This window comes from Bactrocera dorsalis, chromosome 2 (genome assembly GCF_023373825.1).
Source record: "Bactrocera dorsalis isolate Fly_Bdor chromosome 2, ASM2337382v1, whole genome shotgun sequence".
NCBI lineage: Eukaryota > Metazoa > Arthropoda > Insecta > Diptera > Tephritidae > Bactrocera > Bactrocera dorsalis.
In genome coordinates this window covers 87,708,223-87,723,366 of record NC_064304.1, presented here as the reverse complement: position 1 = coordinate 87,723,366, position 15,144 = coordinate 87,708,223, and the positions used below count along the sequence as shown (strand labels likewise).

General features: G+C 36.6%; 1 protein-coding gene across 2 annotated transcripts in view; it reads right to left on the bottom strand.

Moving 5' to 3' along the window:
• Nucleotides 1-1,263: 1,263 nt before the first annotated feature.
• Nucleotides 1,264-15,144, bottom strand: part of LOC105229544 (uncharacterized) — a 34,098-nt gene continuing 20,217 nt past the window's right edge. Inside the window, exons 2-3 of one of the 2 annotated variants that reach the window (XR_002183980.3) lie at nucleotides 3,134-3,580; nucleotides 1,264-3,071 (exon numbers count right to left, since the gene is read on the bottom strand). Coding sequence is in view for 1 of the 2 variants with exons in the window: in XM_011209895.4 (XP_011208197.2) it covers nucleotides 3,199-3,580 (382 nt within the window). In the remaining variant the exon portion in view is untranslated. Of the gene's footprint in view, nucleotides 3,581-15,144 lie in introns of both variants that reach the window. The other variant, XM_011209895.4, reaches the window with a different exon arrangement.

The following is a 15,144-nucleotide window of genomic DNA, read 5'->3' as shown; positions in this document are numbered from 1 at the left end:
GCCTTGATATTTAGCGCTGAATCACTACTACTTGGACTAAGTAGGCAATTGAAAAGTAAAGTTCTCTCTCGACGAACAAAGGCAACTCTACAAGTCTATAGAGCTATATGGTGCGGAGAGTCTTCGGCGTTTCCTTTTAGGAGTTAGAAACTTCGTGAAAACTTAATATACTCTGTTCAGGCTATAATGAAAAGATTCAAATTGCTTCTTTACTAATATAATATAAAGAGTATGAAAAACTGAAGAATTAAATTTGTACATTGTACAGTTATGTATGTATATACATTTTGGTACATATGTATGTATGTACATATATCAACACAAAAACAACATCCAAATAACTATTTTGGCTTACAAAGATGTTTAATGTTGTAGTTGGTGCATACGTGACGCTAAGATGTTGCAAACCATCGGCGAATTCACCTGTTATATGATTTACCTGAGTTTTTTGGTTTTGTGTTGTAACGGGTGATCCAAGTAGAGCTACTTTTTTTTCAATAGATTTTTTTGACAGATCAAGCGTGAGTCGTGTAAAGCTGTCTCGTAATTTTTGTTCCGTATCGTTGAGGGAAGGTCTTACGTCTGAACAACGTATATAAATCATTTAACTTTATGGTCGACATATGTAATCAGTCTGCTGAGCGTACTATTCGCAATACCATCACACATTAGATCACGTGCAGCACGCAGTGAAGTAAAAATAGACGTAGCTGAAAGTGTACACGAAGACCGTCTAGAGTCGATTCGGTGCCGTTTGCAGCAACTCGGACTGACGTTCGAAATGATTTGGCCTATTTTACGTCAAGATTCTAAATTGAAAGCACACAAAGTTTGTACAAGAACTAAATCCGCTCGACTTTCCCAAGCGACATCGTTTCGCTCTATGGACTCTTGAAAAGTTCCAAGAAGATCCGACGTTTACGAGCCAAAGATTGTTCAGTAATGAGGCCCATTTCTAGCTCAATGTGTATGTAAACAAATAAAATTGCCGCATTTGGGACGAAGAGCAATCTGAAGAGATTCAATAGTTGCCATTTCAGCCAGAAAAAACAACGGTTTGGTGTGATTTGTGGGCCGGTGGAATCATCAGTTTCTTCAAAATGATGCCGGGGAGAACGTAACCGTCAATGGCGACAGTTATTACACAATGATAACCGACTATTTGATGCTTGAATTGAATTAAACCTCGTGATCTCAACGACATTTGGTTTCAACAAGATCGTGCCACTTCTCACACACCGCATCAATGAATGGATTTATTGAGAGAACACTTCGGTGACCAGATAATATCACACCGTTCAACTTTTTCCTGTGGGAATATGTAAAGGTATAGATAGTCTATGCGGACAATTCCGCTTCGATTCAGGCCTTGGAGCAAATCTTCACGCGTGTCATTCGCCAGTTACCAGTCGAAATGCTCGAACGAGTCATCGAAAATTGGTCTCAACGGATGGACTATTTGAGACGCAGTCATGGCTATTTGAAAGAGATAGTTTTCAAAAAATGTATGCCAAAGACCGTTCTTTCGAATGATTCCCCATTAAATTTGAGGTTTGTGTGTTTTTTCTATAAACAAAAGTAGGGAACGTCGAAATGGATGAGTAATCGCATCAAAAAATGCAGCGTTGACTAATGAAGTAACTGCTAGTAATTCAGATAAGATATAATAGTTACTGTACTATAGCGCCAAAGCGCAACAATTTACGACCACTTAATAGGCAGACAATTCGTGCACATACATATACATATGTACATATATAAGCACGAGTATGTAAATAAGTAGCTACATACCAGCATTAGGGAATGAGACCAACATCAAACCTTAGGGTATTTTATCTAATATCTACTAAATCAATTAATACATATTTTCAAAGTATTCACGTACATATATATTTATAATAAAATAAAATTTACAATTTCTAATATAATCTAAATTATTTATGAACACTTCATGTAAATATATTACAATTATTTTTAAATTAAGTTGATGATGTTTATTTGAAGATTATTTAACTGATTTTCTACATATTCAATAACGCATCCCTGGAATGGTAACATTTTTAAATAAAAACAAATTTGTATGTGCTTATTTGAAATAATTGTAAAATGTTATTTCAGGAGCTGTATTTGTAAATTGTAAATTTTTGAGTTGGTCGTCAATTATAGCGAATACAAAGTATTACATTACCTGATACAATTCAAGAAACAGTTTCAAGGAAATTCAAGTTTTAACTACATTTTCTTTACACTTTAAGTATTTACATGACTAGAGAAACAATCCAATCGGCATTTTGCAAAACTTGATTTGTTTTAAATAAGGATACCGCAACGTACATATGCATGTACTTTTAAATACATTGTATTTGTTATAACACGTTTACAACATAATAAATTGTGAACAAATTAACTTACAGAGTTATTTGTTATTGTGTTTTTGTTCACTACTTAAAACGATCATTTTTATAAGTCAAATGGATATTGCAGCAAACGCAAGCAATTCATGTTATTCGCATTAGTTTAGTTTATCCAGCAGCTTCTTTAATTACACACATGTATGTAACTGGGTGCTCTATGTAATCTCCACAATGATCCAAAAAGTGGGCTTCGATATCTTGTAATAAAAACACTTAGTCTATGAACATACAAATATAACACATTACAATAATCAACAAATTAATGAATATACTAAAATTCACACATTGTATCGGAGCATATTTTTCACTCTTCTTTGAACCTGTCCGACTATGTGATGTGGGTGTGGGAATTCAAAGTGCTTCAGGTTATTGATAATTTTAAATTTTAATCATCCTAGCATTCGGAAGTAAATATTATATATTTTAACTCATCCTTTGAGAGAATAATTATAAATAACAACAACAAAAACAATTCAAATATATTATATACTACTCACTAAATCTGTTTATACATAGGTAAGTACATACATATGTACGTAAGACTTTTACTTCGAACCAATACCTCGTACATCTGTAAGTTTTGTGTAATTAGAAATACGAATAACAACAATAATGTTACTTAGCGAGGCGCCAATGTCCAAGCTTGGAATTTTCAATCTTTACGAAAAAAGCAGAAAATTAATTAATAAAATTCCATTTTTTTGTTTTATTTTACATACATATACATATGGAATCATCCCAACCAACATTTTGGCCATAACTAAGGCTTAGCTTTGCCTGAACACTACAATACTTGTACGGTAGCGAAGGCACTGAATGTGACCTTCTTCGGAAATTCGGATCCTGGTGAGCCACGCGTCTTTATTACGGGTTTCAGCGGATGCCGCGGCTTTAGTGTTAAGAGGCCTGCTGATGCCGCTAATTCTTTTAACTTTTGTGAGAATCCACTCGGCGAGTTTATGTCCCTGTTACCCATGCTGTTCTCGCTGTGATAACCGTCTACATTGTCCGCACTTCCATTGTTATTGTTGTTACAAGAGGAAATGTTCACAACATTTGCCTGCGACAACGGTACGTTATTCACCCTGTACACTTGTCCATTCGTGGAGGGATAGATTATACTGGCAGCGCCACTGCCGTTGGATGCGGTTGCTGGAGTAATGTATCTGTAAATATAAAAGAGAAGAGAGAAACTTTGATAAGAACTGTGCATTATGTTCTTTTAGCTTAATTTCACAAAATCACACAACTAATTTCAGCAATATTTTCAAGAGTGCAAAGTATAGTATAAATTTCGGATAGTAAATAATTTTGTGCACTACATAAGTATAACTTTGCGTATTAATTTAATTAAATATGAACAGATATATCCCCAAAATCAGATGATATTGATATCATCGGCCTCAACACCCGCGCCGTTAGTTCTGCTTTCTCCAGACTGAACAAGGAAGCAACGCAAATGGATCTGGCAGTGAACGAGGGCAAGACGAAATATCTCCTGTCATCAAACAAACAGTCGTCGCACTCGCGACTTGGCTCTCACGTCACTGTTGACAGTCATAACTTTGAAGTTGTAGATAATTTCGTCTATTTAGGAACCAGCATTAACACCACCAACAATGTCAGCCTGGAAATCCAACGCAGGATTACTCTTGCCAACAGGTGCTACTTCGGACTGAGTAGGCAATTGAAAAGTAAAGTCCTCTCTCGACGAACAAAAGCCAAACTCTATAAGTCGCTCATAATTCCCGTCCTGCTATATGGTGCAGAAGCATGGACGATGACAACATTTATGAGAGAACGTTACGAGTTTTCGAGAGAAAGGTTTTGCGGAGAATGCATGGTCCTTTGCCCGTTGGCCACGGCGAATATCGCATTCGATGGAACGATGAGCTGTACGAGATATACGACGACATTGACATAGTTCAGCGAATTAAAAGACAACAGCTACGCTGGCTAGGTCATGTTGTCCGAATGGACGAAAACACTCCAGCTCTGAAAGTATTCGATGCTGTACCCGCCGGGGGAAGCAGAGGAAGAGGAAGACCTCCACTCCTTTGGAAGGACCAAGTGGAGAAGGACCTAGCTTCGCTTGGAATATCCAATTCGCGCCATGTAGCGAAGAGAAGAAACGACTGGCGCGCTGTTGTTGACTCGGCTATAATCGCGTAAGCGGTGTCTACGCCAGTAAAGAAGAAGAAGAAGAACTTTGTTGCGAGAGTATAATTAAATATACAAATAAATGGGTGTACTTGCATATAAAGTATATTTACCTAGCTGCTGATCTAACAAATAACTGCGAAAGCGCCAGCAAACAAAACACGCGGATTTATTTATTCTACACACACACTTGCACAGATATTTAAATTCAGGTAAATACAATATTAACATACATTGATCTATTATGTTTTAATAAACTTATAAATCTACAAAATCGTATTAGAAGATGAAGAAAACATACAACGATAAAGGCCTTAGCAACGCCCACTTTCCTATACTACTTCTCCTCTTTCTATATGAACCTTGTTCAAATTGGATTCATAAATAGAAAAATTTCGGCAATTAGTGGAGTGGAGTCAGGAAACTGCCTTGAAATTTCAATTAGAGAGCAGCCCTGAATAATGGTTAAAACTTTACTTTAAAAGGTTTCGCCAACATTTAAAGGCTTTACTTTAATTTGTTAAATTATTATTTTCCTTTGCGTGGAGTCTTCAATCTATCACTATATAATAATAAAATGTAAAATTTCTTTAAAAGTCTTATGTTATTTAAATTCACATCATATCTCAGATCCTTTTCAATATTTTGAAAGAAAAGTTTAGATGGACAGACGACCTACAATATCATGCCAACAATTAATTATGGCCGACAAGCTTAGTTAATGAACGATTAGTGAAGTGAAAAGTGAAAAAGCGTTTTTAGTGGAAGCAAACAAATTAGTTAATCACAAGTGGGCACGCGTACAAATGAAGTATGTTCACGTAACCGGCAGGAAATTCATGACCATGCTTAAAAGAAAATTTACTCTATATTTTCTATATGAGAATATTTTTAATTATTCCATTTTACTCCTCTAATCGTCTATATTGAATATCTGTATTAAGTGGACTTTGGAACTATCGCAAATAAAGCTAATGAGATTCCACAAACCATTATGAATGTATGAATTTTCATTACAGTTTTCGTTTCCTGCAGAGTCAGTGTGAGTACATATTCATACATTTAAAATCAGTATTGGTAATATTAAAATCAGTATAGTATGTTGATGTTGGGCTAAGTGAGATAAACAAGTGAGTCAGTGAGTCAGCTCTTAGAAAAAACAACACGGTGCCCTGGTAATAGCACCTCGACTTAAGCACTCACACAGATTATTGTTGTTAATTGTATTCATTAACAGGTACGCCACTTTTTACGCTCGTGGTATATACTTAGTTGTTCGCAAGAAGAGGGATTAAAACGCATGTTATTCGAAAATATAATTTTATACAAGTACATATCGGTAAAAAGAAATTATTTCGTACTTAAGAGGAAAAATATATTGAAAAATCCGAAATAAAGCACAATTTAGCATTCTTAGAATTGTGCTTTGGGTTTCTCAAGCAATAGCATGCATTATTTTTCTTTTCATCCCCTGGAACTACCATTGAAAATTAACTTAATAATATTGGTAATAAGATTTAAGTGGAATAATTACTTTGATTAATTAAATCGTGTTAAGGATGTGCGATGTCATTTTGTTAAAAGGACATAAGCCCACAACACTCGCATTTCCAAACCTTCAATTTTTCAAAGGCTTTTTGTTTCATTTGTCGGACACAAAACATACAAGATTCGATTGGTGTTGCAAAGGAATGTGATTTTTGTGCCGCTAATAGTTACTCTTTTACATGCGGCAGCAAGAAAGCCAGTATGCAAACTGTCGACATTTTACGAAATATAGAAAAAATGCGTTCGTACTGCTGCATATAATTAAGAAGTTGCGTTTCAACCGACAATCTGATTCCAATATGTACATATCTCCACGGAAAGTTGCGTGCAAGATCATATAAAAAGTTCATAACTACTCACACATACTTGCATACATATATGTATAGTATACCATACATATATTACAACAAAGATGCATTGTGGTGGCTTGAGGGCGTGGGAATCCACCAGCATCTAAATGCTGCCATTGTTTTCAACTGTATTGTAAATGAGCAAAGATTTCCATGACTGTGAAAATTGCTTGTTCGATATTTAGACAGAAATGAAGAGATTTTTGAAGAATTAAGAAATCAAATGCGAGAAGATCGCTCCAATAACCTGCGCATGCACTGGTAATTTTGTTTTGTTGTTTAGTAATGGACGAAGTATTAGCTTGCTAGATGTGGGATGTTGACATTGAACTTATAACTTTGAAATGTTATTGCATTATGGCTATTTGAAATATTCAACATCAATAACAATAGCATACGTTCACTTATTTAAGGTCTCTGAATGGACCACAATATATTTTAAAAAAAGTTCGGAAAATAAATAAAGTCTGATGTATTCGTTTTCTACAGAGGATAAATGTAATAAATATATACTTGTATACGAGGGCTGCTATATATATTTCTGGCCTAATAATGAAAATAGGAATATTTATCAACGAAAATGTGTTTTTGTTTTTTTTTTTTTTTTTTCGTTGGATTTGGCTCGTCTTGGAAGACCCACACGGTCGATTGCTGTTTTGTTTCGGGCTCATACGCATAGATCCATGATTCGTCACCTGTGACGATCTTATAAACGTCTTTTGAAGCACCGCGATCGTATTTTTTCAGCATTTCTTTACACCAATCCACACGAGCCTTTTTTTGAGCGATTGTCAAATTGTGCGGGATCCAACGAGAAGAAACCTTTTTTACGGCCAGGTGTTCATGCAATATCGAATGTATGCTGGTGGGAGAAATGCATAGGCATGTCTCTATCTGAAGGTATGTTACATGACGGTCTTGCATTATCAGTTCACGTACGGCATCGATGTTTTCTGGCACAACGGCTGTTTTGGACGACCTTCACGGAATTCGTCTTTGAGCGAGCGTCGGCCACGATTGAATTCGTTGTAACAGTTTTTCACAGTGCTATAGGATGGTGCTTCATAGCCATACAAAGATTTTAGTTCATCGATGCACTCTTGTCGTGATAATCCACGTCGAAAGTTGTGAAAAATGATCGCACGAAAATGTTCACGAGTTAATTCCATTTTTTGGCCGAGATGAATTTTTTAATTCCCTGTAAATAAAACAATTCACGATTAAATGACAAAACGTTCTGAGTGATGTTATGCTAAAAAATGTCAAACTTTCCAATGGAAATGTCAGATTGCACCTGGCAACACTTAGTGTTGCCTAGTACAGAAATATATATAGCAGCCTACGTATAATACATGTTTAGCAAAATATAAATTTCATTTTCTGCAAAATGAACAATTTAAATAAAAAATTAGATAGACGAGCGTGCCTTTTCGGAAAACTATTGATTTGTAACAAATTGTGAAAGTTATTTATATTATTTGCATTAAGTGCTTGAGTACTTTGGAAAATAATCACAATTGCAAGCAGACATTTGAACATTTCGTTTGTTTCCGTATTCTTCACACTTATCTTCCGACCTTTTTCAACATTCAACAATTTTACAGCATAATTTTCCCAAAGTTTTTCTTTCACGTATGCCTGTACAAGATGGCGGCATCCGTGCTTATGAGAGTGGCAGTTTTCACTGCATAAAAGCGAAAGATGCGAAAGTGCAGCACGCATAGGCAAAGAAGAGAGAATTGCAAAAATGTAGAAATGTATTAAATAAAAAATCCTCCAGCGTTAAGTGAAGCGAAGAATGTGCGAGTGAAGTTGGGCGAAAATCTGTGCAGTTCACTGCCTTCATATGCAACAAGTTTGTTAGGCGAATCATTAGCGGTAATATGCGGATATGAAATGCGCATGTGCGGCGCATTTATTGTGTTTGCATTTCACTAACGCGTTCACTGATCACACAGTTAGCAGCTACAGGGGAATTCGTTGCAACAAAAATAACAACATCACGCTGGCGCACAACGTTGGTTAGCGGTAGCTACCTTCGTTATTCTTCCGCCTTGGCGCTGTGTGTTGCTTCAGTTGTAATTGCATCAACACTTATAAACGCATGTACAAAGCTGCTTGTGTGTATGCTTATGTATGTACATATGTACGTATGTATGTTGCTTAGTTGCCTGCTAACTTGTCTGCACGGTTATTTGGCGCATACGCAACGCATGCGCATGCCACCTGACACCTCTGATCCGCTCTCCTGACAGTCTGTGCAATTATGCGGCCAATTTTCAGTTTCGCCACACACTCGCTACTCGTTATGGACAAATTTCGTAATGACTTTACTTTAGAAGACTACAGCAATTTTGTTTTGCCGCGTCTGTATTGTCCAGCTCTTGGTGTAAGAATTTGTGATGCAATCGAATCGTTTACATAGCTTTCTAACCAGTTCCTATTGCACAACTTATTGCATCAACTTTGGGATGTATGGAAATAATGCAATATTTGCAATTTTATCTAAACATGCTCTGGGCTTTAGATGGCCTCTATTGTATTTAAATTCTAGAGGAGAGAGCACATCCGTTTTTATGATTTTCACATTTCTAAAAAAATGGTATAGTATAGTTTAGGAAGGTTATTATAGTTATAGTACACAAAAAAAAATTTAAACGATACACTTGGCCCAGCGATGCTCCAACTTCCTTAACAATGGCGGCGATAACCTGATAGATTTGTGTCACGTCACGTTATTCCCGCTGTAACCGTCACTTAGATGTGGTTCATCTGAAATACATGTGCTGGTCGGTGAAACCGGTGATGGCCACTGCCGCTGTGGTTCTCAACAGTCGAATATTTTTGGCATAAACAATCATTGCATTTAGCTGGTATGTTGATACTCAGCAAGAAGATTAGCTCTCTTTTGTTTTTCATATACATATTTAGTACTTAACACATTTCCGTTATTCTTATTTTGTTTTAAAATTTAAATTCAGTTGATTTTCATTAATTACTGCTACTTACCTGTATGACAACAAAAATCACTAACGAAACATTTAGAACAAATTCGCAATGATCGGTCATTTAAAATTAGGCGAAGTCAATTAGAAACGGGTTCTTTGATGTGACCTAATATTTTTTAAAAACAAACTTTGACGATTTTACTTAGCGATGAGGAAAGAAAAAAGTGGCACTGTTGGTAGAGCTTAATAAATTATAATGATTTACTATAATGTAGCCTCATTTTGAGTTTCTTCTATGCGCTTGTAACGTTTGCGGTATAGGAAATAGTAATCATTAGTTTTATACTGTCTCTACATTTGTTGCTGATGATGCTGCTGATGCTGAGTTAACCTCTTTAAATTTACATTCGTAAATTTGCTTTAACTTTTAACGATTTCTTTTTGTTTTGCAAATCAAAGGAAGTCGAAAACAGCTCAGTTTTCAAAATTTAACCGATTGACAGTAGGAATCTGGTCGGCCAAAATAAACACACTTGAATTGTAGCAGCATTAGGCATTTTCTAAATACATATGTATGTTTATGTATCTGACAGAACAGATTAGCAAATAAAAGCAGAAAGCAGCGCACAAATTTAAGTTTGCTACGATTTGCAAAATGAAGAACTAAATTTAAGAACAAGTTACACCAAATAAAATTGTCTTGTTCATAATTCAGGCAAATCAACAAATTATGTACGCTATTAAGTATTGCTTGGTGGTACTTCCCACCTTTCACCATATTCCGCCTAACTAATAAATTATTTTATATTGTTTTACTAACTGTGAAGCAATATACAGCTTCGGCAACGTCGTCAATCATGAAATTGCAACAACAACATTTGTTAAACAATAAGTGAAAAAAATAGTTAGCAACTAACAACTACATGCAACATGTTGCAGTTGACTGGATAAGAATTTCATTGCAATTCATTTCCTGCGCTTGCACTGAATCCAACAACTCCGCCATTGCTGAAGCTGCGGACTACATATAGCACTTTTGATAAATTTCATCATTGATAGAAGTTGAGAGAAAAATGTTAGCGTGCCAAAGTCGAATATTAAAAAATAGAGAAAAGACTGTGGAGGTTAACTGAAGTTCAAGAATTTCATTCAGTCGACAATGCGATCATTCATTTAGCAGTAACGGAAAATGGAAGCGATAGGATGGGATCGTGCGATTTAGCCGCTGTGGCAGAATGGAGAGCATAGCAAAAGAATATTTCGAAACGATTTCCCCAGCACACGGTAGAAAAGAAATGCTCGACTTTTTTTGTAATTATTCCTGTAGTAGTTCTCTAAAGTCTAGGAACGATGCTTGTATGTGTTTAATGGTCAATGACGGCGAAATGAACTGATAAGGAGTTGGCATATAAAAAGTAGACCAAAAAAAAACGACTAAGGTGGTGTCAGGGGCAGCCGTAGCCTTAGCGGAAATATTAAAATTGAAACTGCATCGCGATGAACTATATAACACAGCATGTAACAAACCTGACCAAAAGGAAGAAATCAGAGAAAAATTGATGATAAAACAAAAATAATTTCGTTTATGATGCCAATGTGATATCACAGCGGGAATTTCGTTAAATGTACACGGACAAGCTCGGGCATCCGTATTGGTGCAGTGATTGGCTTGAGCCCAGCGACTGCAACTAAATCACCGCAACACCCAGGTTGCAGCGGCAACACTGCCACTGATGGCAGGCAACAGTGGTCAGTGGACGACGGTCAACACACAGACAACAAGCTGTGTTTGGGAACCAGGCGCTCAAAGGCTATTAAGGAGAAATTAAAAAACGCCAATGGCATGCCGGGTAAGTGCATTGCTTTAGCGACCGTTGCTGTGTAAATCAGTTTGCTGATGTTGCCGTAATGCTTGCCAAGCTACTCCATTACCAGGGAGAAAGGGAAAAGCCGTTGCGCCACATTTGCGACGCATTTCCATGCCAAATGAGTAGCATGCAGTTTTCATGCTGCTGCTTTTACTACAGCATAGTGCTGTTGCCAGTGACGGCGTTAGAGCTGAGCGTGCAAAAAAGCATTTCACTATCGAAAACGGGGTTAATGGCCAAAGTTGATTAGTTGCTTAGTAATGAATATTTCCATCGACATATGATTGCCGGTGATGATGGACATAAATGAAATTTTTATGATGATGGGGGACTTTAAACATTGAAAACTGTTTTCCATCCATCAATTTTAATATTTAGCAAAACAGTTTTCTATTTTATTATTTACAGTATTTATATAAAATATTTTATTCCAATAACAGCTTAAAAACATGTACTTTTAATAAGAGATCTACGAATAAGCAGGAATAAAAAATTTGTAGAAGGCATCGGATGGACACAAGCATGCTGTTCAGGCTCTCAGCCAAACGTTCACTTTGTTATTACAATTCGAGTAGATGTTTCGCGAAAATGGAAAAGCAGTGCAATTTTGTAATGTGTGTGTAATTGGCTTGAGGGAATCAAGAAGTTGGGAATAACATTACCTAATTGACTATAATTTAAACTGTTATGTATGTATACATCTCGTAAGATAACACCACAATTATTGTTTGAGTTAATAATAATGAAGAACAAAAATTACTCGAAACCAGCAGAGCAATGAGAGTCAAGTGAGTTAAAATAGTATGGTAATAATTGCTCATATGCATCTGCATAGCAACGTGGGAGCGTCAACGATTTCTCAATAGTGACAAACAATCAATACCATAACTGAGAGTTCGAGATTCCTTCAAAGTAGGTAGATACAATGTTTGAACAACTCACCTAACACTACAAATAACAAATCAAATAGGTTAACAGCATTGTTTTTGTACATATTTTTTAAACATTGAAGTTAGTGATGATCTTGTTGCTGAGTAGATTTGCGTGCAAGGCTTGGTTTCATAATTCAGTGTTAGTATGGTTTTACAATGCGAAGTGTGGATTTTTGCATTTTCGTTGAGAAATAAATAAACATTTTTAAGTAAACGATTACTGGTAAGTAAATATTTGTCACAAGTAAATTCAATTTTGAACATTTAAAGCGCTAATTAATACATAACACATGTTTTTCTTATAACATAAGCTGTAAGCATTACCCTTTTGTCTACCCAGTTGCCACCTAAATCACAAGATTTGGTGCCTTTTGCAAGTGCTAGTTTGTCCAACTTTCGAGAAACGTTGCTAAAAACCCTACCTTATTTTACTTAACTCCATTGTTTCCAAAAATGTTCTGCTAATTCAGCAGAATTTCATGTTAAAGATGCTTTTTTAATAGTATACCAAGGGCAAATGCGTGATATGAACATGAACGAAAGTTCGTTGCTTAAGTCTTTAGATAATAGCAGCGGTAGCGTTTCCTGCCGCTCCCAAGCTACTGTAGCGGACAGCATGAATAATCACGGAAACACACCAAACATGGAGCCGTGAAATCAAAATGTATCACAAACTAAACCAACGATAATTACTGCGACTAATACACTTTGAATAGTTTCCTCCGGGTGCAAGGATACATAAATTGGCAACGATAACTTAAATCAACAAATGGTTATACTGAAACGCTTTTACTCAACATCCACAAACACAGAGGCTCCAAACTGAGCAACTAGCGGGATGTAAGGAAGAAGAGTTTGAAAATATCAAATTACACAACAAACAATTTGACTTTATTGCGATAGCATAAACATTTCATTCAACAATAATACCGATGAAATTGATTATGAAAGTAGAAGTCAAATGGGTAGTAGAGTAATTGAAGAAAGATAGAATTTTTTAAAACGAAAAATTTGCCACTGCAAGAACATTGTGCAATAACAACAAATAATATGTTTCGGCAAAAACAGCAAACACCGCTATGGAAGCATTCACTCATTTATGCACCCAGCGTGTAGTGGAAGCCAATTTGAGCGTCAGTCACCATTGCACCAATCTGCCTTCTACACACCAACCCATGTGTCAGACGCTGGGAGCTGCAGTAGTCTCCTTAGCTGCCACCGCTTGATTCTTACGTTTTACCGCTCTCTGTCATGATCTTGTTCTTATTGCTATTTCAGCTTTGTTGTTGTGGTTTATTGGTGGTTCCTGTTTTTTCAAAGTGGTAATTATATACTTTGAGATGTGTTTAACATGCAACACCGCCGTTGCGTTGCGAGCCATGTCGAGAGTTTTGACAGTGAGCAGTTGGATGATATCACGGTGGCTCGCGAGGAACTAGGTAGGTGAGTATATGCGCGGTGCAGCTGTGACTACCTGCTGTGTGCACGCTTCACATGCTTTCATTTATGCCATTTCTTATGCTGTTGTTGTAACAATAACGGCAAAAACACCGTGAATTCGGTGATCTGAATGAGAACAAAGAAGAGTTTTTTTTTTTTATTTCTAGCTCATGCTTCATTTGTTGGTACATAGTTTTCGAGCGAGGTGCACATTAATATCTGGACTGCATTGCTGCCGCCGTGATTGCAATGAGCACCTATTTAACTGGAAGCTCTGCACTGTGCACACGACGCTCGGTGCTAACATTGTACTGCCGAGGAGGTCAAATATTTGATTATCGCACGAGTGTGAAAAATGTTATGGGAAAAACGCTACTTAAGCAAATACGCTTTCCGCAGGGATGTATGTATGTGAGGTGAGCTTATGGTACACGAAAGCCGATTTCTGCTTTGATGCATGTTCTCCTTGGACGCCACACTGTTCCTGCTGTCTTCTTGAATACTGGGGGAAAGCTAAGGGCTTTCATTGAAGCCTAAAAATGCCTTTGAGTGTTGTTGTCAGAGTCGCAAGGAAGGAGATATACTTATCATACATACGTGTACATCCTGTGTATAGTGAAGAGTTATTTTTAATTTACTCACACCTTAGAAATCGAAACTACATATATTAAGTAATGAAAATCATTCGCAGTATCTGTAAAAATATTATTCTAAAAACCAGAAGCCATGATAGAAGCAAAAGAAAAAACCTCATTAATGACAGGAAAATTACATCTTAAATGTAAATTTTTCCTCTTCCAGATTTTGTATTAAATTAAGAAGCTATGTACCTATGTTAAGTATTTAAATAATAGGTGGCCGGCGTTAAGGATCCTTTTGGACGAGGTGTATTGGCCCTTTCCATTCCCTCTTTCTAATTTGGTATATCCACGATTTATTTAGATAGTTAGGGTCTGCCTGCTTGTTTCTTTGTTCAAATGAACGACTCATAGGTTTGGATGAAAGACCCACATGCAAATCACTCTGTCTGTCGTATAGAACCTATGTATAATTGCAGCTACAACAATAACAAACGCGAAGATTTCCGCGGAGACAACTAATCCAAAGTCATTTGCCACGCTTTTACTCTCGGTCTTTAACATTTTTTCGAAGACTATTTCGCCGTAGTTGCAGTAATAATATTAACTTCATGTAAATGCAGAATTTGCATGCTATTTGTGCCTAGTACGAGTTTTGTTGCTGCTTTTGCCCTTCTTGTCAGTTTAGTACTATCGCTACCTTGCTTTGTTCCCTGAGTGGGGTTGTTGTGCACTTACACAGTTATTGCTATCGTCAGCGGAAGCGTCCTTGCTGTGCCGGTGCTGGTTGATTGTCACACTTATTGCACTGTTGTTGCCTTTTGTGGGTGATTTCAATGACTGCAACTGCCGTTGTGACTTTTTAACAGAATTTGATTCAGATTATTATCGCTGTTGGGTCTACTT